This window comes from Bos taurus, chromosome 9 (assembly GCF_002263795.3).
Source record: "Bos taurus isolate L1 Dominette 01449 registration number 42190680 breed Hereford chromosome 9, ARS-UCD2.0, whole genome shotgun sequence".
Classification (NCBI taxonomy): Eukaryota; Metazoa; Chordata; class Mammalia; order Artiodactyla; family Bovidae; genus Bos; species Bos taurus.
The window spans coordinates 13,087,972-13,111,895 of record NC_037336.1 but is presented as its reverse complement, the minus strand read 5'-3'; the positions used below and the strand labels follow the sequence as shown (position 1 = coordinate 13,111,895).

The following is a 23,924-nucleotide window of genomic DNA, read 5'->3' as shown; positions in this document are numbered from 1 at the left end:
TATAATATCCTGTTATCGCTACCATACTCTTAGAGCTATAAAAAAAATGGCTTGCTTTGCTAAATATCTTCCCCAGAATTTTTATAAATCATTTTGATTTCAACTCTAAATTTGCAATGAAAATAAGAAAGTCTCCATCCCTTTTCTATTTTAAATTTCAATCAAAAATATATACTAGCATCATTATAGCAAATGAGGACCCATAAATCAAAGAACTCAAAGGAACCTTAAATAATCATGTTTCAGACTCTGATTTCAGAAAAGTGAATTTTAAAACGATGTAAGACAACTACTAAGTTCCTTGGTTGCAGTATCTACAAATACAGCATTTCCATCATCATAGAGAGTTACTGAATGGCCCTGCTATAGGCACAGACAACACAGCAGCTGCTCATTACATCCCTTCCTATATTACTTTTATGTTATGCTTGCTACTGCTACTGCTAAGTTGCTTCAGTCGTGTCCGACTCTGTGTGACCCCATAGACAGCAGCCCACCAGGCTGCCCCATCCCTGGGATTCTCCAGGCAAGAACACTGGAGTGGGTTGCCATTTCCTTCTCCAATGCATGAAGGTGAAAAGTGAAAGTGAAGTCGCTCAGTCATGTCCGACTCTGAGCGACCCCATGGACTGCAGCCTACCGGGCTTCTCCGTCCATAGGATATTCCAGGCAAGAGTACTGGAGTGGGGTGCCATCACCTTTTCCGATGTTATGAATAACTGCCTGTAATAAACTCCGCATACCGGTTTCAGTTGTCAAAACCTAGATGGAGTATTTTCCTAACCTTATCTAACAAAGTTTATTATTTAAATAATAAACTTTATTTAATAGTTTAATAAAGTAAACTACTTTCTTTGGTTATGTGAATTTTGAATGATATTCTGTATCAACTGTTGCCTCTCTCTGGAACCATATGTTTTAGTCATTCTCTTGCTCTTTTCTCAAACATTGTAGAACATTAGCTGAGTCCTGGTCACATGTAAATTTAATAACATTGCATAAAGAGATTTTTTAACTTTTATAATAGTTGCATTAATCCTATATATTTTCCAGCACTTTTTATTTCAGTTCAGTTCAGTCGCTCAGTCAGTCATGTCTGACTCTTTGCTACCCCATGGACTGCAGCATGCCAAGCTTCCCTGTCCATCACCAACTCCTGGAGCTTGTGCAAACTCATGTCCATTGAGTCAGTGATGACATCCAACTATCTCATCCTCTGTCGTCCCCTTCTCCTCCCACCTTCAGTCTTTCCCAGCATCAGGGTCTTTTCAAATGAGTCGGTTCTTCGCATCAGGTGGCCAAAGTATTGGAGTTTCAGCTTCAGCATCAGTCCTTCCAATGAATATTCAGGACTGATTTCCTTTATTTATGAAACTATAATTGAAGCTGAGTCTTCCAGGCAGTACAATGTTTCTACAGTAGGTGGCAGTAATATCAAATCTCAGATTTATGCTATATTAAACAGCAAGCAAATACTAATGCTGGGGCTTGTTTTTTTCTTTCTATAACGTTTTAACTCCAGGGATGATTGGACCTGCGATATTCCTGGTCGCTGCAGGATTTATAGGCTGCGATTATTCCTTGGCTGTTGCATTCCTAACCATATCAACAACACTGGGAGGCTTTTGCTCTTCTGGATTTAGCATTAACCATCTGGACATTGCTCCTTCGTGAGTACTGATTTAAGATTGGTTCAGATTAGCTTTAAGTTATTATTTAAATTATTAATCATTATTAATCATTAATTGTAGTGAATTATGCATAACATAAACTTTACTATTGATACCATTTTTAAAATATCTTAGAAGTTCTAATGTATTTTTATTTATTTATTTATTTTTGAACTTTTAATTTTGTACTGGGATATAGCCAATTAAAAATGTCCTGAAAGTTTCAGGGGAACAGCAAAAGGACTCAGCCAAATACATACATGTATCCATTCTCCCCCAAAACCCCCTCCGACCCAGGCTTCCAAATAACATTAAACAGAGTTCCTTGGGCTACAGAGTAGGTCCTTGTTGGTTATCCATTTTAAATATAGCAGAGTGTACATGTCCATTCCAAATTTCCTAATTATCCCTTCATTAAGTGCATCCATTCACAGTGTCGTGCAACCATCAACATGATCCATTCAAGAACTCTTTTTTTTTTTTTTAATATTTATTTCTTTATTTAGTCACGCTGGTTCTTCATTGCTGCTCAGGCTTTGTTCTAGTTGAGGAGAGCAAGTTCTGCTCTCTAGATGCAGTGTGCTGGCTTCTCGTTGCGTTGGCTTTTTTTGTGGAACAAGGGCTCTAGGGTGCGTGCTGGCTCAGCAGTTGTGGCACACAGACTCAACTGCCCCGAGGCACAGGGGATCTTCCTGGACCAGGAATCGAACCCACGTGTCCTGCACTGGCAGGCAGATTCTTTACCACAGAACCACCAGGGAAGCACGTTCCAGAACTCTTTTTTATATTCCCAAGCTGAGAGCCTGGACCCATTAAACACTAACTCCCATTCTTCCTCCCTCACCCCGGCTCCCTGGCAACTGCCCTTCTACTATTTTCTTATGTCTATGAATTTGACTGCCCTAAGACTGACTTAAATCTTTAAACAAAGTTTCAGTTTACATAATAATTAAAGCATGAAGTTGTTCTTAAATTTAAATGTTTAACTATCATCACCTCTGTAAAAACATTACATACACCACCCAGCTAGAATAGGACCTCAGTGAAGGCAGAGTTCTTCAGAGTCTTAACGTTCTCAGGGCTCACCATGGAGCTTGGCCACGGTAAGCATTTAGTTGGTTGGATGAATGCCCAAGACCAGACCAAGTTGTTTGTCCAGTTATGATCTTCAGTTCAGTTCAGTTCACTCGCTCAGTCGTGTCCGACTCTGCGACCCCGTGAATCACAGCACGCCAGGCCTCCCTGTCCATCTTACCTATGTGCAAATATATTTGTTTAGTACTTGATAGCATATAAACCCTCTTCACAAACATTATCTTGTTTGATCTTTAAAGCATTCCTTTGAGAAAGGAATTCTTGACCTATTTTATGACTGAGAAAACTCAGATTCAGAGAAGTCAAGTGACTCATCTTGTATCGCCCAGCTAATACATGATAGAGGCAAAACTTCCCCTAGGATCCTACTTTTAAGCCCAGAATTCTTTCAATAGCTATTTCTCTGGAAGTATTCTTTGGGCCACATTCTTCTAGAATTCTTTTGTGCCAGTTGACACAAGGTAGAGGGGGGGACTGTGTGAATATTTTAACCCAGAGGATTCGGTGCACTTAATGTTTTTAAAATAATGAATATGAATTTATTTTTAGAGAAAAGACAAGTAGTCTCCTACCCCTTAGCCCCATTTTTTCACACCTAGACTACCCCAGAATCTTCCTATTCCTATTAATCCTCAGTCTCCCATCCCTTCAATAAATACTTCTAGATAAGCACCAATAAACTGATGCTCATAGAACTTGCATGGACCTTTGAAATCATTCTAATCCAGTCTCTTGTTTTGTATAAGAAGTCCAAGAAGGCACCGCAGGATCAGAGTCTTTGTATGCCTGGCTCCAGGCAGAGTCCTGTGTGCTGTCCACAATGCCTTCCACTGGGATTCATTCTCAGCCTCTGGTCCATCTCCTTTCCTCCCCACCCATATGAATCCTTCCCAGCTCACATCCCAGTTCTTCATTAAGCCTTTCCAGACCCTTGTGCTTTTTTCTCTCTTCCTTTTCTCAGTTTATAATTTTATGCTGGATATCATAGCTTAATTTGTAATTATTTCTGAATGTAACTCTTCTCTTTCTTCTCGCCCTAGTCTGTTTAGGAGCTTTCTCAGACTGAGACATCTTATATATCCATATCACAACTTCTGCACAAGGAGAAGCACCCCCAATCCATAGCTGTTGAGTGCTTGATGTACATGATCATGCTAAAAAAAAAATAGGAGCTTCCATCTACATACCCTTAACAGTGGGGAACCAAGGGAAGAAAACGAGTGACATGTGGGTATTGGGCCAAGAAACGATTTGAAACAAAAGATAGCCAAGCAAAAGCTCTGATGCTGTCACCTCTGAGGGTCCAGGGCCCAAGTCTGTCCTGTTGACCCCCGGCAGTGCTGTGCAGGGCCATCGGCAGTGCTGTCAATCAATTACATGCATGGAAGACGGAAAATAGATTTTCTTTTTTTATCATTTTATTTTATGTATTTATTTTTGGCTGTGCTGGGTCTTTGCTGCTGTGTGGGCTTTCCTCGCGTTGTGGCAAGTGGGGCCTACTCTGGTTGCAGTGTGCAGGCTTCTCGTTGTGATGGATTCTCTCGCTGCAGAACAGAGCTCTTGGGCATGTGGCCTTCAGTAGTTGCAGCTCCTGGGCTTTACAGCGCAGGCATAATAGTTGGGGTGCACAGGCTTAGTTGTTCCCCGGTACTGGGATCTTCCAGGACCAGGGATCAAACTGGTGTCTCCTGCGTTGGCAGGCAGATTCTTTACCGCTGAGCCACCAGGGAAGCCTGGAAAACAGATTTTCGTATTCAGTATCATGACAAAATCCTTTCTAAAAACCTGTTTGTGTATTGACCTTACTGTGTGTCAATCAACACTTTGCTTTAATGCTCTTTCTTATGAGAAACAGGGGAAGAATTTTGTGAACTTTACAATCTAGAAAATGTTAAGTATACATGTTGTTGAGTTTAGAACTAAAGGAGTTTTAGAATTCCTCAGTGGTCCAGTGGTTAAGGCTCCTCACTTCTAGTGCAGGGTGCACAAGTTCAATCCCTGTTAAGGGGGCTGTTAATAAGATCCAACATGCCATGCAGGGCAACCAAAAAAATTTTTTTTAATTAAAAAAAAAACAAAACTAAAGGAGCTTAACATAGTGAGGAAAGAGAAGAAGACTTGAAAAGTAAATTAACCTCAAGAAAACCTTGTTAAATATAGTGACAGTTTGAAAGATCGGATACAAACGTAACTGAAATAATTAAGAGCCCATTGACATGAAAGGAGTGAAGGTGTAAGAAGCCTTTTCAGCAGAAGGGCCTAAGCAGGAGCCCGCAGGCCTAAAGACATCTCTGCTCGGGACTTGAGGTAGACGTGGTATTTACAAAGTAGACTAAGTCTCATTACCGAAAAGGATTCAAGGCATAGCAATAATTAAAGGACTGAAATATGTTCCCTTATGCGATTGATTAGAAAAGGAATCTGGAAAGGATTTCCCTGGAAGTAAGTTAAACGGGTGACATTGTTTTTGTAAACTACAGTGCACAGTTCGTACATCAGGGTATACAGTGCATAGTTCGTACATGCAGGGTATACGTGTATAGTTGATACAGTGTATAGTTTTATCATAGAAAGTTAGAACTAGGAAAGATTTAGAGTATTCTTATCTATGAGGACTGTGGTCCATGGACCACTGGCATCATTACATGAGAGCTTGTGCAAAATGCAGATTCTCAGGCATCTCTCCAGACTTAGTAAACCAGAATCTGCATCTTTAGATCCTCAGGGATCTAAAGGATCCTTTATATCCCTGTGCTTTCAAGCATGAGGCCCAGGGCTGGCCCAGTCCTCTAGTGCATACAACAAATGTCTGTATAGTACCAGTTGTACATTCAACCCTCCACAGGGCACTATAGAGAATAAAACCCAGCTCCTGCTCACAAGGCAATCAGTCTAGTTTGGGAAAGAAACAATAAAAAATAATTGTAATAAGTTATGAATTCATTCTTTCAGCAAATACTTATCACGTGCCCACCTACTAAGTGTCAGCCAACACAGCCCAGCCCTGGCCTGTGGAACTCTTAGTCTAGGGTGGTAGACATGAAAGAAACAAATAAAAACTAACTTTTTGAAGAGAAAGTAAGAGAATATAATAGGGGGCATAAGGCAGATCAGGGAGCAAGGGAAGGTCTCTCTGAGGAACTGATACTTATTTAAGCTAAAGCCTCAAAGATAAGCAAGAAGTTAGGCAAAAAGGAAGTAGTGTTCTTGACAGGAGAATTTACATGGCAGGAAGAGGAAATTGGTGTGTGTCTCAGTCTGCTTGGGCTGCCAGAATAAAACACACAGACTGAGTACCTTAAACGACAGAAATTTTCTTACAGTTCTAGAGGCGAGAATTCCCATCAAGGTGCCGACACCTTGGTTTCTGGTGAGCACTCTTCCTGGTTTGCAGAAGGGCCAACTCCTTGCTCTGTGCTCACATGGCCTTTCCCTGGGTACGTGTGCATGGGTGTGTGCAGAGAGCTCTGATGTCTCTCACTCTTCTTATAAGGGCATCAGCTTTGTCAAATGAGAGTCCCGCTCCTTATGATCTCATTTAACCTCTATCACCTCGTAAAGAGCCTGTCTCCAAATGCAATCACATTGAGGGTCAAGACTTCAACATATGAACTTTGGAAGCACATAGACATTCAGTCCAAAACTCTATATTTCACTTAACTGAGAGGTCACCTGTGGCTGAGATGCAGGGAAGAAGGCCACTGGGGAGTAAGTAGGGGCCTATCAGTTCAGTTCAGTTCAGTTCAGTCGCTCAGTCGTGTCCGACTCTTTGCGACCCCATGAATCACAGCACACCAGGCCTCCCTGTCCATCACCAACTCCCGGAGTTCACCCAGACTCACATCCATCGAGTCAGTGATGCCATCCAACCATCTCATCCTCTGTCATCCCCTTCTCCTCCTGCCCCCAATCCCTCCCAGCGTAAGAGTCTTTTCCAATGAGTCAACTCTTGGCATGAGGTGGCCAAAGTACTGGAGTTTCAGCTTTAGCATCATTCCCTCCAAAGAAATCCCAGGGCTGATCTCCTTCAGAATGCACTGGTTGGATCTCCTTGCAGTCCAAGGGACTCTCAAGAGTCTTCTCCAACACCACAGTTCAAAAGCATCAATTCTTTGGTGCTCAGCCTTCTTCACAGTCCAACTCTCACATCCATACATGACCACAGGAAAAACCATAGCCTTGACTAGATGGACCTTTGTTGGCAATGTAATGTCTCTGCTTTTTAATATGCTGTCTAGGTTGGTCATAACTTTTCTTCCAAGGAGTAAGCGTCTTTTAATTTCATGGCTGCAGTCACCATCTGCAGTGATTTTGGAGCCCCAAAAAATAAAGTCTGACACTGTTTCCACTATTTCCCCATCTATTTCCCATGAAGTGATGGGACCGGATGCCATGATCTTCGTTTTCGGAATGTTGAGCTTTAATCCATCTTTTTCACTCTCCACTTTCACTTTCATCAAGAGGCTTTTGAGTTCCTCTTCACTTTCTGCCATAAGGGTGGTGTTATCTGCTTATCTGAGGTTATTGATATTTCTCCCGGCAATCTTGATTCCAGCTTGTGTTTCTTCCAGTCCAGCGTTTCTCATGATGTACTCTGCATATAAGTTAAATAATAGGGTGACAATATACAGCTTTGATGTACTCCTTTCCCTATTTGGAACCAGTCTGTTGTTCCATGTCCAGTTCTAACTGTTGCTTCCTGACCTGCATACAGATTTCTCAAGAGGCAGATCAGGTGGTCTGGTATTCCCATCTCTTTCAGAATTTCCCACAGTTTATTGTGATCCACACAGTCAAAGGCTTTGGCATAGTCAATAAAGCAGAAATAGATGTTTTTCTGGAACTTTCTTGCTTTTTCCATGATCCAGCAGATGTTGGCAATTTGATCTCTGATTCCTCTGCCTTTTCTAAAACCAGCTTGAACATCAGGAAGTTCACAGTTCACATATTGCTGAAGCCTGGCTATAGTAAGTATTTTAAATTGTATCCAAAGCAAGTAGGAAGTGACCTTCTCTGGTCACTTTTAATGTCACTCTTGTGTGAACAAATACAAGCAGAGAAAAGCAATTAGGAGGCTATTGCAGTAACCCAGGTAGGAGGTGGTGATGGCCTGGAATGGAGATAGAAGATGTAAAGAGGTAGATAGAGTTGAGATCTTTGTAAATACAGTAGAAGTGACTTGACAATAGATTAGACCTGAAGAGTAAAGAAGATACCCATGATGATGCATGCATGCTCAGTCACTTCAGTCGTGTCCAACTCTTTGTGACCCTATGGACTGTAGCCTGCCAGGCTCCTCTGTCCATGGAATTCTCCAGGCAGGAGTACTACTGGAGTGGGTTGCCATGCCCGCCTCCAGGGGATATTCCCAATCCAGGAATAGAACCCACATCCCCTGCACCTGCTGCACTGGCAGGCAGATTCTTTACCCACTGAACCACCTGTTGTTGTTTTTGAGTCACTCAGTCGTGGCCAACTCTTTTAGACCCCATGCATTGCAGCACACCAGGCTTCCCTGTCCTCCACTATCTCTCGGAGCTTGCCGAAACTCATGTCCATTGAGTTGGTGATGCCATCCAACCATCTCATCCTGTGTCATCCCCTTCTCTTCCTACCTTCAATCTTTCCCAGCATCCGAGTCTTTTCTAGTGAGTCAGCTCTTCACATTAGGTGGCCAAAGTATTGGAGCTTCAGCTTCAGCATCAGTCCTTCCAATGAATATTCAGGACTGATTTCCTTTAGGATTGACTGGTTTGATCTCCTTGCAGTCCAAGGTACTCTCAAGAGTCTTCTCCAACACCACAGTTCAAAAACATCAATTCTTTGGCACTTTATGTCCAAGTCTTGATGGTCAAACTCTCACATCCAAACATGACTACTGGGAAAACCATAGCTTTGACTATACAGACTTTTGTTGGCAAAGTAATATCTCTGCTTTATAATATGCTGTCTACATTTGGCATAGCTTTTCTTCCAAGGAGCAAGTGACTTTTAATTTCATGGCTGCAGTCACCATCTGCAGTGATTTTGGTGCCCAAGACAATAAAGTCTGTCACTGTTTCCATTGTTTCCCCATCTATTTGCCATGAAGTGATGGGACCAGATGCTGTGATCTTTGTTTTTTGAATATTGGGTTTAAGCCAACTTTTTCACTCTCCTCGTTCACTTTCATAAAGAGGCTTTTTAGTTCCTCTTCACTTTCTGCCATAAGGGTGGTGTCATATGCATATCTGAGGTTATTGATATTTCTTCCAGCAATCTTGATTCCAGCTTGTGCTTCTTCCAGCCCAGCGTTTCTCATGATGTACTCTGCATATAAGTTAAATAAGCAGGGTGACAATATACAGCCTTGATGTACTCCTGAGCCACTTGGGAAGCCCATTATTGTGGTGACTAGGTTGTATTACATTTTTGACCCATAGTTTTTCTCATTAAGTAAACTGTGAGCTCCTTGAGAACAAGAACTATGTTTAATTCATTACTGGACATGAGAGTCCTCTGTAGTGGTGGACACAAATGACATACTTAGGAATTTTTTGTTAAGTGAGCCACCACAGTGAGAAGCCCATGAACTGCAGTGAAGCATAGCACCTGTTCACCACAGCCAGAGAAATGCCACACAGCAGTGAAGACCCAGCTCGACCAAACATAAATAAATAAATAAAATTTAAGAATTATTTGTTAAATGAATAGATGGATGGGCAGATGACAGCAATAGTTGGTGTTTACTATTAAAATGGCTTGAACTGTTGGATCTCCTTCATCCATTATAGTTATAATTGGTTAGAAACTGTGATAAGAATCGACTATGTTCCAAGGAAGACATTAGGGTGAGTGATGTATTTCTTACACATTTGAGGAGTATCTTCATAATCAACAATTTAGTTCATCCTGTTCCCTCTTACTCTGAGAATACTCAATAAATTGTGGGGAAATAAGACGTAATTTTTAAAAATGTATTCAACAGATTATTTATTGAGCATCTACTGTCCAAAGTGGTATGTGTCCTGGGCACACCCAGATTCTATCCTCAAGGAGGTTAAAATAATAAACTATAGTTGTTGTTTTTTATTTATGTTGGAGTCCAGTTGATTTACAATGTTGTATTAGTTGGACAGCAAAGTGAATCAATTTGCTGTATATGTATATGAATCTATTATATGTATCCATATATCCTCTCTTCTTTAGATTATTTTCCCGTGTAGGTCATTATACAGTATTGAGTAGACTTCCCTGTGCTATGTAGTAGAGCCTTACTAGTTATCTTTTTTATATATAGTAGTATATGTATCAGAGAAGGCAATGGGACCCCACTCCAGTACTCTTGCCTGGAAAATCCCATGGACGGAGGAGCCTAGTGGGCTGCAGTCCATGGGGCCGCTAAGAGTTGGACATGACTGAGCCACTTCACTTTCACTTTTCACTTTCATGCATTGGAGAAGGAAATGGCAACCCACTCCAGTGTTCTTGCCTGGAGAATCCCAGGGACGGGGGAGCCTGGTGGGCTGCCGTCTATGGGGTCGCACAGAGTCGGACACGACTGAAGCGACTTAGCAGCAGCAGCAGCAGCAGCAGTACATGTATGTCAGTCCCAGTCTCACAGTTTATCCTTCTCCTTTCCCCTCCCAGTAAAAATAAGTCTTTTTCTACATCTGTGACTCTATTTCTGTTTTGTAAATAAGTTCATCTGTACCTTTTTTTTAGATTCCACATGCCCATCCATAATGCCCTACAATGGCATTATTTCTTTCTTTTTTATGGTTGAGTAATATTCCATTAAACATATGTACCACATCTTCTTTTTTTTGTTTTTGTTTTTTTTTTGTACCACATCTTCTTTATCCATTCCTCTGTTAATGGATATTTTATATATCTGTAACAATGCCTTATTGAAAACAGTCATCACTGAATTCAGAATGTAGGAAAGATCAGTTTTCTCATGCTTAATTTTTTGCTACAAGCCCCAGCATTTAGATTATAACATTCCAATATTAAGTACTGATTTGGAACCAGACAAATTGAGTAACATTTTATGGTCTTTATTTCTTTCTTATCTATAGAGTAAAGATAACCTTCCTCTTGGGGTTCATTTTACTGTTAAAGTGGGATAAGATATAAAAACTACTTAGAACCCTGCCTGGCATAAGGTTTTTCAACAGGCAATCAGTCCTGTTAGCATGTAAATATATGTTGACATGGTATTTTTTAAGCCTTTTCTTCTGTGGACTAAAATATATATTTTCTATGGATAATTTTGTTACTCAGATTTCAAAGGATTTGAATAGATTTTTAACTATTAATCCCACAGAATTCTAAGACTCCAGTAGCACAGAATCCAGACTGAGTCCATACAACAATTTCTTTCCCCCAGGCTCTCATCAATCTTTCATGGCCTTTCTTGCCCAGTGTAATATAAGTACTTGAATGAGCTTCTTGGTGCTGACATTTAGAATTTCACAACATTCATCTGCACTTAATATCTGTCACTGAAAAGGCCTGGCAACACTGCAGTCAGTTCCTCCTACTGCCAAGGTGTTAATGCTTTAAAAAAAAAAAAAAAAAGGACAAGTTCTGCCAAGCTTGGTTAATTTAAGATCTGCTCCCTAAAGGGCATAAGCCAAAAAGCTCTGAGCTCTTTCGTTTGTTGTTGCACACTGTGTAATCAGTTTTCAATATAAAAATTTGTGATGTTTCCAGATAACTGAATTGGGTTCAGCAGGATATTTTATTTAGGCACTGTGTCGATCAACTCAGGATGCCATAAAAACACCATGTGGCTGAGTAGCTTGAAAAACAGAAATTGATCTTCTCACAATTCTGGAGGCTAGAAGTCTGAGGTCAGGGTGCCTGCTGGGTTGCGTTCTGGTGAGGGCTGCCCTCCTGGTTTGCAGACAGTCACCTTCTCACTATGTCCTCATGCGGCCTCTCCTCGATAGGAGCTCACAGAAACAGAGAGAGCAATCTGCCTTTCATCCTTTCCTGGTAAGGCCACCAAGCCTATTAGGTTGGGAGCCTATCTTTATGACCTCATTTAACCTCAATTACTTCTTAAAAGCCCTGTCTCCAAATATAGTCACATTGGAAGTGTGGGTTGGGGGAGGACACAATTCTGTCCGTAGCAGGCACTTTTCCACGTCTAAAATGGGGCAAGGAATTTCAGATCAGCGGTCTGCAACCGAGGTACTGAGGATCCTAAACCTAACGGAAACAGTATCATCCCACAATAATACTTTATGGTCTAATTAATACCAAGCTTCTTTAATTTTGACCACAATTTTATTTTATAATATCACTGATTATCTCATTAAAAAGTTGAAAGTCTCTAATTGGCCTTTGTATATAACTTGGTGGCTTTTGGGCTTCCCTGGTAGCTCAGCTGGTAAAGAATCCACCTGCAATGCAGGAGACTCCATTTCAAGTCCTGGGTGGGAAAGATCCCCTGGAGAAGGGATAGGCTATCCACTCCAGTATTCGTGGGCTTCCCTTGTGGCTCAGATAGTAAAGAATCCATTTGCAATGTGGGAGACCTGGGTTCGATCACTGGGTTGGGAAGATCCCCTGGAGAAGGGCCTATCAACCCACTCCAGTATTCTTACCTGGAGAATCCCCATGGACAGAGGAGGCTGGCGGGCTACAGTCCATGAGGTCGCAAAGAGTCAGACACGACTGAGTGACTAAGCACTGCACACAGCACAGGTGACTTTTATAAAAAACAACTTAATTTACTTGATTAACTAATTTTTAACTCTACCACCACCATTGAGTTTTCATGCTAAAAATATCAAACCTAAATATAGTGAACCCTCTAGGATCTCAAGTCTGTAGTCTGCCACGACCCTATGGACTGTAGTCTGCCAGGCTCCTCTGTCCATGGAATTCTCCAGGCAAGAGTACTGCAGTGGGTTGCCTGCCATTCCCTTCTCCAGGGAATCTTTCTGACCCAGGGATTGAACCTGGGTCTCCTGCACTGCAAGCAGATTCTTTACCATCTGAGCCACCAAAGAAGCCCATAGATACTACCAGTGTACAGGAAATACAGGGGAGATTAAGTGAAAGTGAACTCTCTCAGTCATGTCTGACCCTTTGCAACCCCATGGACTGTACCCTACCACGCTCCTCTGTCCATGGGATTTTCCAAGCAAGAGAACTAGAGTCGATTGCCATTTCCTTCTCCAGAGGATCTTTTCAACCCAGGGATCAAACCCAGGTCTCCCACATTGCAGGCAGACGCTTTACCATCTGAGCCACATAGGACTATATCAAATGATGCCTCAGTCTACAAAATTTAGAGTTGTAGGGCCATCTGCAAGACAAAATCCCAAGTTTTTCCTTTAATACACACAACTTAGAATACTGTTCAGCAACCCTAGCATGTAATCCAAAATGTTACATACTGTATAATCCTTCAGAATCAAGTCCCAGGAGAAGGTACTTTGTCCCTTTGTCTCCAGGGGACAAAGCTCCAGCAGCCAGTGCAGCCAGAGCCCCATAGGACCAGGCGTGGGACCTGACCAACTGCGGGTCACACACCATTTCTCTGGTCAGCATATATTGAATTAGCATATATGTTGCACTGGAAATAATAAAGGAGAATAAAACATGAGTTTTCAGGGAGACTATGGGGTCAAAATTAGCAAACTTGAATTAGAGAATGATTACCTCTTAAAACATGAAGTACCAGCTTTGAGGACAATAAAGATTCTGAAAAGAATTTTTATCAATAGGCATTTTTGTCATATACACACAGTATTTATAAACTCAGTTTATCAATTTCTGGGACAATATGCAGGGATTTAGCTACAGGAAGATATGTAATAAGTTCAACAAATAAGTTGTGAAACTGTGCTTGATATCTCATTTCTATAATAATATATTGTTATGTTATTAGATATATTAAAATATATACAGGAAAAAGGATATTTACCAAAATTTTACTGTTGATTGTCTCTGCATAGAAGGATTATAAGTAATCTTACTTTCTTCATAGTATTTTTCTTATTTAAAATTTTTAACAATGACATAAATTTTGTAATCGGGAAATAAATTCTTTTTTTAACTTAAAAAGTTTTAAGATACATGAAGCTTCCTATCTAGACACCATCTTGTATGAAAATCATATCTCAGCATGTCTCCATTTCACTGTAAAAGAGATCATTTCAATGGCTGTGTTCCTCTATATGATGTTAGAACTATTGAAATACAAGGTTTTCAGCAGCTAACTATTTAGTCCTATTTCAGTAAGACATTGCATTTAGACATAAAATTTCACAAGAGTACAGCATAGGAATGTAGTTATCTATGGACAGAAGCTACTTAATTGTGTAACACAGGGAATTGCCTGGTGGTTCAGTGGTTAAGATTCTGCACTTCCATTGCAGGGAGTACAGACAAGTTCAATTCCCACCCTCCCCCCAAAAAAACTGTGTAACACATTAATAAACCTCTATGAAAATGTCTCTGCAGGTATGCTGGTATTCTCCTGGGCATCACAAATACCTTTGCCACTATTCCTGGAATGATTGGGCCCATTATTGCTAGAAGTCTTACTCCTGAGGTAAGTAGATAACTTACTTATAAACCAAAAAGGTCTAAACAGTTCATTTGAAACTGCACATCTATATCGAGTATATTTAATTAAGGGTGAAATGCTGAATCCCAAAGAAAGGCAATGCCAAAGAATGCTCAAACTACTGCACAATTGCACTCATCTCACACGCTAGTAAAGTAATGCTCAAAATTCTCCAAGCAAGGCTTCAGCAATACATGAACCGTGAACTTCCAGATGTTTAAGCTGGTTTTAGAAAAGGCAGAGGAACCAGAGATCAAATTGTCAAGATCCGCTGGATCATGGAAAAAGGAAGAGAGTTCCAGAAAAACATCTATTTCTGCTATGCCAAAGCCTTTGACCACGTGGATCACAAGAAACTGTGGAAAATTCTGAAAGAGATGGGAATACCAGACCACCTGACCTGCCTCTTGAGAAACCTATATGCAGATCAGGAAGCAACAGCTAGAACTGGCCACGAAACAACAGACTGGTTCCAAATAGGAAAAGGAGTACGTCAAGGCTGTATATTGTCACCCTGCTTATTTAACTTATATGCAGAGTACATCATGAGAAATGCTGGGCTGGAAGAAGCACAAGCTGGAATCAAGATTGCCGGGAGAAATATCAATAACCTCAGATATGCAGATGACACCACCCTTATGGCAGAAAGTGAAGAGGAATTAAAAAACCTCTTGATGAAAGTGAAAGAGGAGAGTGAAAAAGTTGGGTTAAAGCTCAACATTCAGAAAATGAAGATCATGGCATCTGGTCCCATCACTTCATGGCAAATAGATGGGGAAACAGTGGAAACAGTGTCAGACTTTATTTTGGGGGGCTCCAAAATCACTGCAGATGGTGATTGCAGCCATGAAATTAAAAGACGCATACTCCTTGGAAGGAAAGTTATGACCAACTTAGATAGCCTATTCAAAAGCAGAGACATTACTTTGCCTACAAAGGTCCATCTAGTCAAGGCTATGGTTTTTCCAGTGGTCATGTATGGATGTGAAAGTTGGACTGTGAAGAAAGCTGAGCACCGAAGAGTTGATGCTTTTGAGCTGTGGTGTTGGAGAAGACTCTTGAGAGTCCCTTGGACTGCAAGGAGATCCAACCAGTCCATTCTGAAGGAGATCAGTCCTGGGTGTTCTTTGGAAAGACTGATGCTAAAGCTGAAATTCTAGTACTTTGGCCACCTCATGGGAAGAGTTGACTCATTGGCAAAGACTCTGATGCTGGGAGGGATTGGGGGCAGGAGGAGAAGGGGACGACAGAGGATGAGATGGCTGGATGGCATCACTGACTCAGTGGACGTGAGTCTGAGTGAACTCCGGGAGTTGGTGATGGACAGGGAGGCCTGGCGTGCTGCAATTCATGGAGTCGCAAAGAGTCAGACACGACTGAGTGACTGAACTGAACTAAACTGAAAATGCTGAATGCCTATTCTTGTGCAGTTATTTACAGCAATGAAAAGCTAAATGCCTTAGTAGGTGGGAAAGTATATTTCAAAGAACACTCTGAATTTTAGACAGAACAATAGAACAATGAAGATCTTGTAACTGAACCCGTGCAACTCCTTAAGAGTTGTGATATTAGAGCAGATACATGACTTGTGTCTTTGGTTTGAACAAATAAATTTGGCAGTGTAGAATTATTCAAGAAGTGGAACCACAAAGATATCAGGAAATCATGTGCGAATGAACAAAAACAGTTGAAATTATCAAGAACGTTTAGAAAAACAGAAGATTTAGCAAATGTATAGATGTCTTTGGGCTTCCCTGGTGACTCAATGGTACAGAATCCGCCTGCAGTGCAGGAGACACAGGTTCAATCCCCGAGTCGGGAAAATCCCCTGGAGGAGGGTGTGGCAACTCATTCCAGTATTCTTGACTGGAGAATCCCATGAACAGAGGAACCTGGCAGGCTACATACAGTCCATGGGGTCACAAAGAGTCAGACACAACTGAAGTGACTTAGCAGGCATGCATAGATGTCTTCACATATTCAAAAGATGGTGACTTCTCTCAAGAGTTCCACAAAAGCAGATAGAAAGAAGTTGCTGCTGCTGCTGCTGCTAAGCTGCTTCAGTTGTGTCCGACTCTGTGTGACCCCATAAACGGCAGCCCACCAGGCCCTGCCGTCCCTGGGATTCTCCAGGCAAGAACACTGGAGTGGGTTGCCATTTCCTCCTCCAATACATGAAAGTGAAAAGTGAAAGTGAAGTCACTCAGTCGTGTCTGACTCTTAGCGACCCCATGGACTGCAGCCTACCAGGCTCCTCCATCCTTGGGATTTTCCAGGCAAGAGTACTGGAGTGGGTTGCCATTGCCTTCTCTGAGAAAGAAGTTAGGAGGAGATAAATAGCAAATTTTCTGTTTAAAGCTTTTACTGTGTGGAATGGGCTGCCCTATGACTTAGTGGGCTTCCCTGGTGGCTCAGCAGTAAATAATCTACCTGCAATGCAGGAGACACAGGTTCAATCCCTGGGTTGGGAAGATCTCCTAGAGAAGGAAAATGGCAACCCATTCCAGTATTCTTGCCTGGGAAGGACCGTGGACAGAGGAGCCTGGTGTATTACAGTCCATCAGGTTGCAAGAGTCAGACACAGGGCTTCCCTGGTGGCCCAGTGGTAAAGAGCCCACCTGCCAGTGCAGGAGACATGGGTTTGATCCCTGGTCTGGGACAGTCCCACATGCTGCGGAGCAACTCAGCCAGTGCACCATAGCTACTCAAGTCCACGCACCTGGAACCTGTGCTCCACAACAAGAGAAGCCACCACAACGAGAAGCCTGCATCTAGAGTGTAGCCCCCGCTCGCCAACTGGAGAGAGCCCTGCAGCAACAAAGACCTAGCAAGGCCAAAATAAGTAAATTTCAAAAAAAGAGTCAGACATGACTTAGCAACTAAACCACCACCACCGTGAATTAGTGAGCCCTGAAACAGTCAAATGTATATTCAACTGGCACTTCTTGTTTTCTTCCTCTCTTCTATTTTATTTTTTATTTTTTTAATTTATTTATTTTAAATGGAGGCTAATTACTTTACAATATTGTAGTGGTTTTGGCCATACATTGACATGAATCAGCCATGGGTTTACATGTGTCCCCCATCCTGAACCCCCCTCCCACCTCCTTCCCCATCCCATCCCTCTGGGTCATCCCAATGTACCAGCCCTGAGCACCTTGTCTCATGCATCGAACCTGGACTGGCAATCTGTTTCACATATAATAATATACGTTTCAACCCCATTCTCCCTAATCATCCCACCCTCACCTTCTCCCACAGAGTCCAGAAGACTGTTCTATACATCTGTGTCTCTTTTGCTGTCTTGCATATAAGGTTATCATTACCATCTTTCTAAATTCCATATATATGTGTTAGTATACTGTATTGGTGTTTTTCTTTCTGACTTACTTCACTCTATATAATAGGCTCCAGTTTCATCCACCTCATTAGAACTGATTCAAATGTACTCTTTTTAATGGCTGAATAATATTCCATTGTGTATATGTATCACAGCTTTCGTATCCATTCGTCTGCCAGTGGACATCTAGGTTGCTTCCATGTCCTGGATATTATAAACAGTGCTGTGATGAACATTGGGGTACACGTGTCTCTTTCAATTCTGGTTTCCTCGGTGTGTATGCCCAACAGTGGGATTGCTGGGTCATATGGCAAATTCTATTTCCAGTTTTTTAAGGAATCTCCACACTGTTCTCCGTAGTGGCTGTACTAGTTTTCATTCCCACCAACAGTGTAAGAGGGTTCCCTTTTCTCCACACCGTCTCCAGCATTTATTGTTTGTGGACTTTTGGATAGCAGCCATTCTGACCTGCGTGAGATGGTACCTCATTGTGGTTTTGATTCGCATTTCTCTGATAATGAGAGATGTTGAGCATCTTTTCATGTGTTTGTTAGCCATCTGTATGTCTTCTTTGGAGAAATGTCTGTTTAGTTCTTTGGCCCACTTTTTGATTGGGTCATTTATTTTTCTGGAATTGAGCTGCAGGAGTTCCTTGTATATTTTTGAGATTAATTCTTTGTGAGTTGCTTCCTTTGCTATTATTTTCTCCCATCCCGAAGGCTGTCTTTTCACCTTGCTTATAGTTGCCTTCATTGTGCAAAAGCTTTTAAGTTTGATTAGGTCCCATTTGTTTATTTTTGCTTTTATTTCCATTACTCTGGGAGGTGGGTCATAGAGGATCCTGCTGTGATTTATGTCAGAGAGTGTTTTGCCTATGTTTTCCTCTGGGAGTTTTATAGTTTCTGGTCTTACGTTTAGATTTTTAATCCATTTAAAATTTTTTGTGTGTATATGGTGTTAGAAAATGTTCTAGTTTCATTCTTTTACAACTGGTTGACCAGTTTTCCCAGCACCACTTGTTAAAGAGATTGTCTTTTCTCCATTGTATATTCTTGCCTCCTTTGTCAGAAATAACGTGTCCATAGGTGCATGGATTTATCTCTGGGCTTTCTATTTTGTTCCATTGATCTATATTTCTGTCTTTGTGCCAGCACCATACTGTCTTGATGACTGTAGGTTTGTAGTATAGCCTGAAGTCAAGCAGGTTGATTCGTCCAGTTCCATTCTTCTTTCTCAAGATTGCTTTGGCTATTCGAGGTTTTTGTATTTCTATACAAATTGTGAAATTATTTGTTCTAGTTCTCTGAAAAATACCACTGGTAGCTTAATAGGGATTGAATTGAATCTATAGGTTGCTTTGGGTAGTATACTCATTTTCACTATATTGATTCTTCCAATCCATGAGCATGGTATATTTCTCCATCTATTTGTGTCCTCTTTGATTTCTTTCATCAGTGTTTCATAGTTTTCTATATATAGGTCTTTTGTTTCTTTAGGTAGGTATATTCCTATGTATTTTATTCTTTTCGTTGCAATGGTGAATGGAATTGTTTCCTTAATTTCTCTGTTTTCTCATTGTTAGTGTATAGGAATGCAAGGGATTTCTGTGTGTTAATTTTATATCCTGCAACTTTACTGTATTCATTGATTAGCTCTAGTAATTTTCTGGTGGAGTCTTTAGGGTTTTCTATGTAGAGGATCATGTCATCTGCAAACAGTTAAAGTTTTACTTCTTATTTTCCAATCTGGATTCCTTTTATTTCTTTTTCTTCTCTGATTGCTGTGGCTAAAACTTCCAAAATTGTGTTGAATAGTAGTGGTGAGAGTGGGCACACTTGTCTTGTTCCTGACTTTAGGGGAAATGCTTTCAGTTTTTCACCATTGAGGATAATGTTGGCTGTGGGTTTGTCATATATAGCTTTTATTATGTTGAGGTATTTTCCTTCTAATCCTGCTTTCTGGAGGGTTTTTATCATAAATGGATGTTGAATTTTGTCAAAGGCTTTCTCTGCATCTATTGAGATAATTATATGGTTTTTATCTTTCAATTTGTTAATGTGGTATATTACACTGATTGATTTATGGATATTAAAGAGTCCTTGTGGTCATGTGTGGATGTGAGAGTTGGACTGTGGAGAAAGCTGAGCACCGAAGAATTGATGCTTTTGAGCTGTGGTGTTGGAGAAGACTCTTGAGAGTCCCTTGGACTGCAAGGAGATCCAACCAGTCCATTCTAAAGGAGATCAGTCCTGGGTGTTCATTGGAAGGACTGATGCTAAAGCTGAAACTCCAGTGCTTTGGCCGCCTCATTCGAAGAGTTGACTCATTGGAAAAGACTCTGATGCTGGGAGGGATTGCAGGCAGGAGGAGGAGGAGACGACAGAGGATGAGATGGCTGGATGGCATCACCGACTCAATGAACATGAGTTTGAGTAAACTCTGGGAGTTGTTGATGGACAGGGAGGCCTGGCGTGCTGCGATTCATGGGGTCGCAAAGAGTCGGAAACGACTGAGCGACTGAACTGAGCTTTACCTGCTGATTATTTCTCTGCCTTTTCATCTTGTTTAGATTGCTGTGTTTGGGGTGGCCTTTCTGTATTCTGGCAGTTTGTGGTTCCTCTTTATTGTGGAGGTTACTCCCTGTGGGTGGGGCTGGACAAGTGGCTTGTCAAGGTTTCCTGGTTTGGGAAGCTTGCGTTGGTGTTCTGGTGGGTGAAGCTGGATTTCTTCTCTCTGGAGTGCAATGAAGTGTCCAATAGTGAGTTTTGAGATGTCTATGGGTTTGGTGTGACTTTGAGCAGCCTATATATTGAAGCTCAGGGCTATGTTCCTGCATTGCTGGAGAATTTGCATGGTATGTCTTGGTCTGGAAGTTGTTGGCTCTTGGGTGGTGCTTGGTTTCAGTGTAGGTATGGAGGCTTTTGGATGAGCTCTTATCGATTAATATTCCCTGGAGTCAGGAGTTCTCTGGAGTTCTCAGGTTTTGGACTTAAGCCTCCTGCCTCTGGTTTTCAGTCTTATTCTTACAGTAGCCTCAAGACTTCTCCATCCATACAGCACCAATAATAAAACATCTAGGTTAATGGTGAAAAGATTCTCCACAGTGAGGGACACCCAGAGAGGTTCACAGAGTTACATGGAGAAGAGAATAGGTAGGAGGGAGATAGAGGCGGCCAGGAGGAGAAGAGGGGGAATCAAAAGGGGAAAGATCAATCTAGCCAGTAATCAATTCCCTATGTCAACTGGCACTTCTTGAGTGCTTATTTGTGTGACAGATACAAAGGATTCGAAGGCAAAATTGCAAATTCTCATTATTTGAAGGTTGTATGTACAGTGTGACGAAGGCAGAAAAAAATGTGTGTAGAGTGCTTTGGGTACAGAGAAGGGAACAGCCAGTTTGTGGGGACGGAGCCTGGAGGGGTGAGCCAGGGTGTGGGAGGGGCCCCTCCCACCCCCCCAGGGCCCAGGCACTGCCCCGGAAATACCATGGACCCGGGGCTGGTCTGCCCTGAAGCCAGATGGCCGCCTGAGGCCAGATCACTAAGCAGGGACTCTGAGTTGTATAAAAAACCAAATTCAGCAACCTCAAAGGCCCTTTCAAACTCTAGTTTACTGTTTAAGAAAAACTAAAGGACTAGTGAAATTGGATTCTTCAAGAGGCTTATTTACTGACTGCAAAAAAAAAAAAAAAAAGAGGCTTATTTAAATCTCTATAAATAGACTTAATTTTCTGTCTCTGTGATGAAATTAACACTATCCAATCCTTAGGATTTTCAGGCTATGCCTACAAATTGTCTTATTACCAAATACTCTTGTGTTCACTGCAGGTGGCGCTCTCTACCATTTCTAATTCCTTACTCAAGTGAATCAGTGCCTCCTTGTTATGCTTTTCTCTCACTTAATGGAAAGGAATGTTGAAACGTCTCAGCATGATCAGGTCACAGATGTTTAGCCTTATCTTCCTGGAGCATTGTGGCAACACAAGAACCTAAGTCAGCTTAGGTTAGCTTACACACTACCATGAGTAATTCCATACATTCTCAATAGTCCTGGCACTTCTGCTGGGAAGATACAGACTCCTGAATTCAAGTCTTGAATGTTTGTAAAGTGGAAATGAACTGGATTTCAGATATGTTGTTTTAGCATTTGTTTAATATTATTAGAAGGCCATTCTTGTAATTTACTATTTTTTTTATACTTTTATATATTTTTGGTTGTACTGGGTCTTCATCGCTGTGCATGGGTTTTTGCTAGTTGTGGCAGGCAGGAGCTACTCTTTATTGTGTTGTATGGGCTTCTCATTGCAGTGGCTTCTCTTCTTGCTGTAGGTACGAGTTCAGTAGTCGCAGCACCTAGGCTCAGCAGCTGTGGTTCCAGGGCTCTAGAGCTCGGACCCAGTCTGGTAGTTGTGACCCAGAGGTTTAGTTGCTCCACAGTATGTGGAATCTTCCTGGACCAGGGATCGAACCTGTGTCCTCTGCATTGGCTGGCAGATTCTCACCCACTGTGCCACCAGGGAAGTTCAAAAGGCCATTATTTTTTTTTTTTAAAGGAAAAGCACATTTGCCTTTACAATTGTAATTACTTACAATTAAAGTTTACTGCACAACCACCAAAATTTTGTGGAATGAGTCAGAACATAAATAAATAATGAAACAGGAAGTTCCCTGGAAGTCCGTGCTTAGGATTTGGCACTCACTGCTGTGGCTCAGGTTCAGTCCGCAAGCTGAGATCCCACAAGCTGTGTGACATGGCCAAAAATTAAGAAGAAGAAGAATGAAATAAAAGGTCAAAGCGTGCCTGAGGTTCAATTTTGTTACAGACAAAACAGTATTCTTGAAAAACTGGTGGAATTTTTTTGTTAAGAGGCAAACTAGGAGCTTTGTGAATTTCTGATACTATTGATTGATTTTAAGTCACCCATTGCCTCCAGATAACACTGAAGTGTTATTTCATCCTGTAGATCACACACAGAGAAGCTTTGTCTTGGAATCCTAAGAAACTGTCTTAAACCTGTCTCTCTGATTTATAACTATAATTATTGACCGACTTCTACCCTAGGATGATAACACATTGTTAGCAACCATATCTAAATAGTCCCTAAAATTTAAGCAGCAGTTCTAAGATTTTTTTCACCAAAATACATTAATCTCAATTCAGTTCAGTTCAGTTACTCAGTCGTGTCCGACTCTTTTCGACCCCATGAATTGCAGCATGCCAGGCCTCCCTGTCCATCAACAACTCCTGGAGTTCACTCAGACTCACGTCCATCGAGTCAGTGATGCCATACAGCCATCTCATCCTCTGTCGTCCCCTTCTCCTCCTGCCCCCAATCCCTCCCAGCATCAGAGTCTTTTCCAATGAGTCAACTCTTCGCGTAAGGTGGCCAAAGTACTGGAATTTCAGCTCTAGCATAATCCCTTCCAAAGAAATCCCAGGACTGATCTCCTTCAGAATGGACTGGTTGGATCTCCTTGCAGTTCAAGGGATTCTCAAGAGTCTTCTCCAACACCACAGTTCAAAAGCATCAATTCTTCGGTGCTCAGCTTTCTTCACAGTCCAACTCTCACATCCATACAGGACCACAGGAAAAACCATAGCCTTGACTAGAAAGAACTTTGTAGGCAAAGTAATGTCTCTGCTTTTCAATATGCTATTTAGGTTGGTCATAACTTTTCTTCCAAGGAGTAAGCGTCTTTTAATTTCATGGCTACAGTCACCACCTGCAGTGATTTTGGAGCCCCAAAAAATAAAGTCTGACACTATTTCCACTGTTTCCCCATCTATTTGCCATGAAGTGATGGGACCAGATGCCATGATCTTCATTTTCTGAATGTTGAGCTATCTCAAATAAGCATAATTAACCACAGAGTGCTCCTTTCTTTTTCCTTTTTTCCTAAATAAATCATTTCATGCCAGCTTCCAACTTCCTGGTTTCCTTTTTCTTCCTCATTGCTAGTTCTGCTGTTTGTTTTGTTTTTCTTTTCTAAGTGCTGCAAATGTAGCCCCCGGTTACACTGAAAATGTGAAAATCCAAAAAAAAAAGTTATTAAAGATAGTCACATGACCCAGAGATTTAGATAACTACTGGATATTTTTTACATAAATTATTTTTATTGTGCAAAAATGTCATAATTCATAATGATTAGACTTCTGGATATTTTTGTACTGGATTACACACTGTATCTTTTTGATCTCTCACTGACAAATCCCATCCACGTCATGTATTGTGTGCCATTCAAGAGCCCTG

The 23,924-nt window shown here is 41.4% G+C and overlaps 1 protein-coding gene and 1 long non-coding RNA gene across 13 annotated transcripts in view; one reads left to right on the top strand and one right to left on the bottom strand.

Moving 5' to 3' along the window:
* SLC17A5 (solute carrier family 17 member 5) overlaps positions 1-23,924 on the top strand; it is a 75,995-nt gene that overhangs the window by 49,783 nt on the left and 2,288 nt on the right. For 9 of the 10 annotated variants that reach the window (XM_059889747.1, XM_059889745.1, XM_010808342.4 and 6 more), the window contains 2 exons: positions 1,523-1,670; positions 14,229-14,319. In XM_059889747.1, coding sequence (XP_059745730.1) covers positions 1,523-1,670; positions 14,229-14,319 — 239 coding nt within the window. The remainder of the gene's footprint in view (positions 1-1,522; positions 1,671-14,228; positions 14,320-23,924) is intronic. The other variant, XM_059889748.1, reaches the window with a different exon arrangement.
* LOC104972958 (uncharacterized) overlaps positions 1,666-23,924 on the bottom strand; it is a 35,816-nt gene continuing 13,557 nt past the window's right edge. For 2 of the 3 annotated variants that reach the window (XR_808621.3, XR_009495956.1), the window contains one exon: positions 1,666-4,498. This is a non-coding gene — a long non-coding RNA (uncharacterized lncRNA). Of the gene's footprint in view, positions 4,499-20,008; positions 23,692-23,924 lie in introns of those variants that run through there. The other variant, XR_808622.4, reaches the window with a different exon arrangement.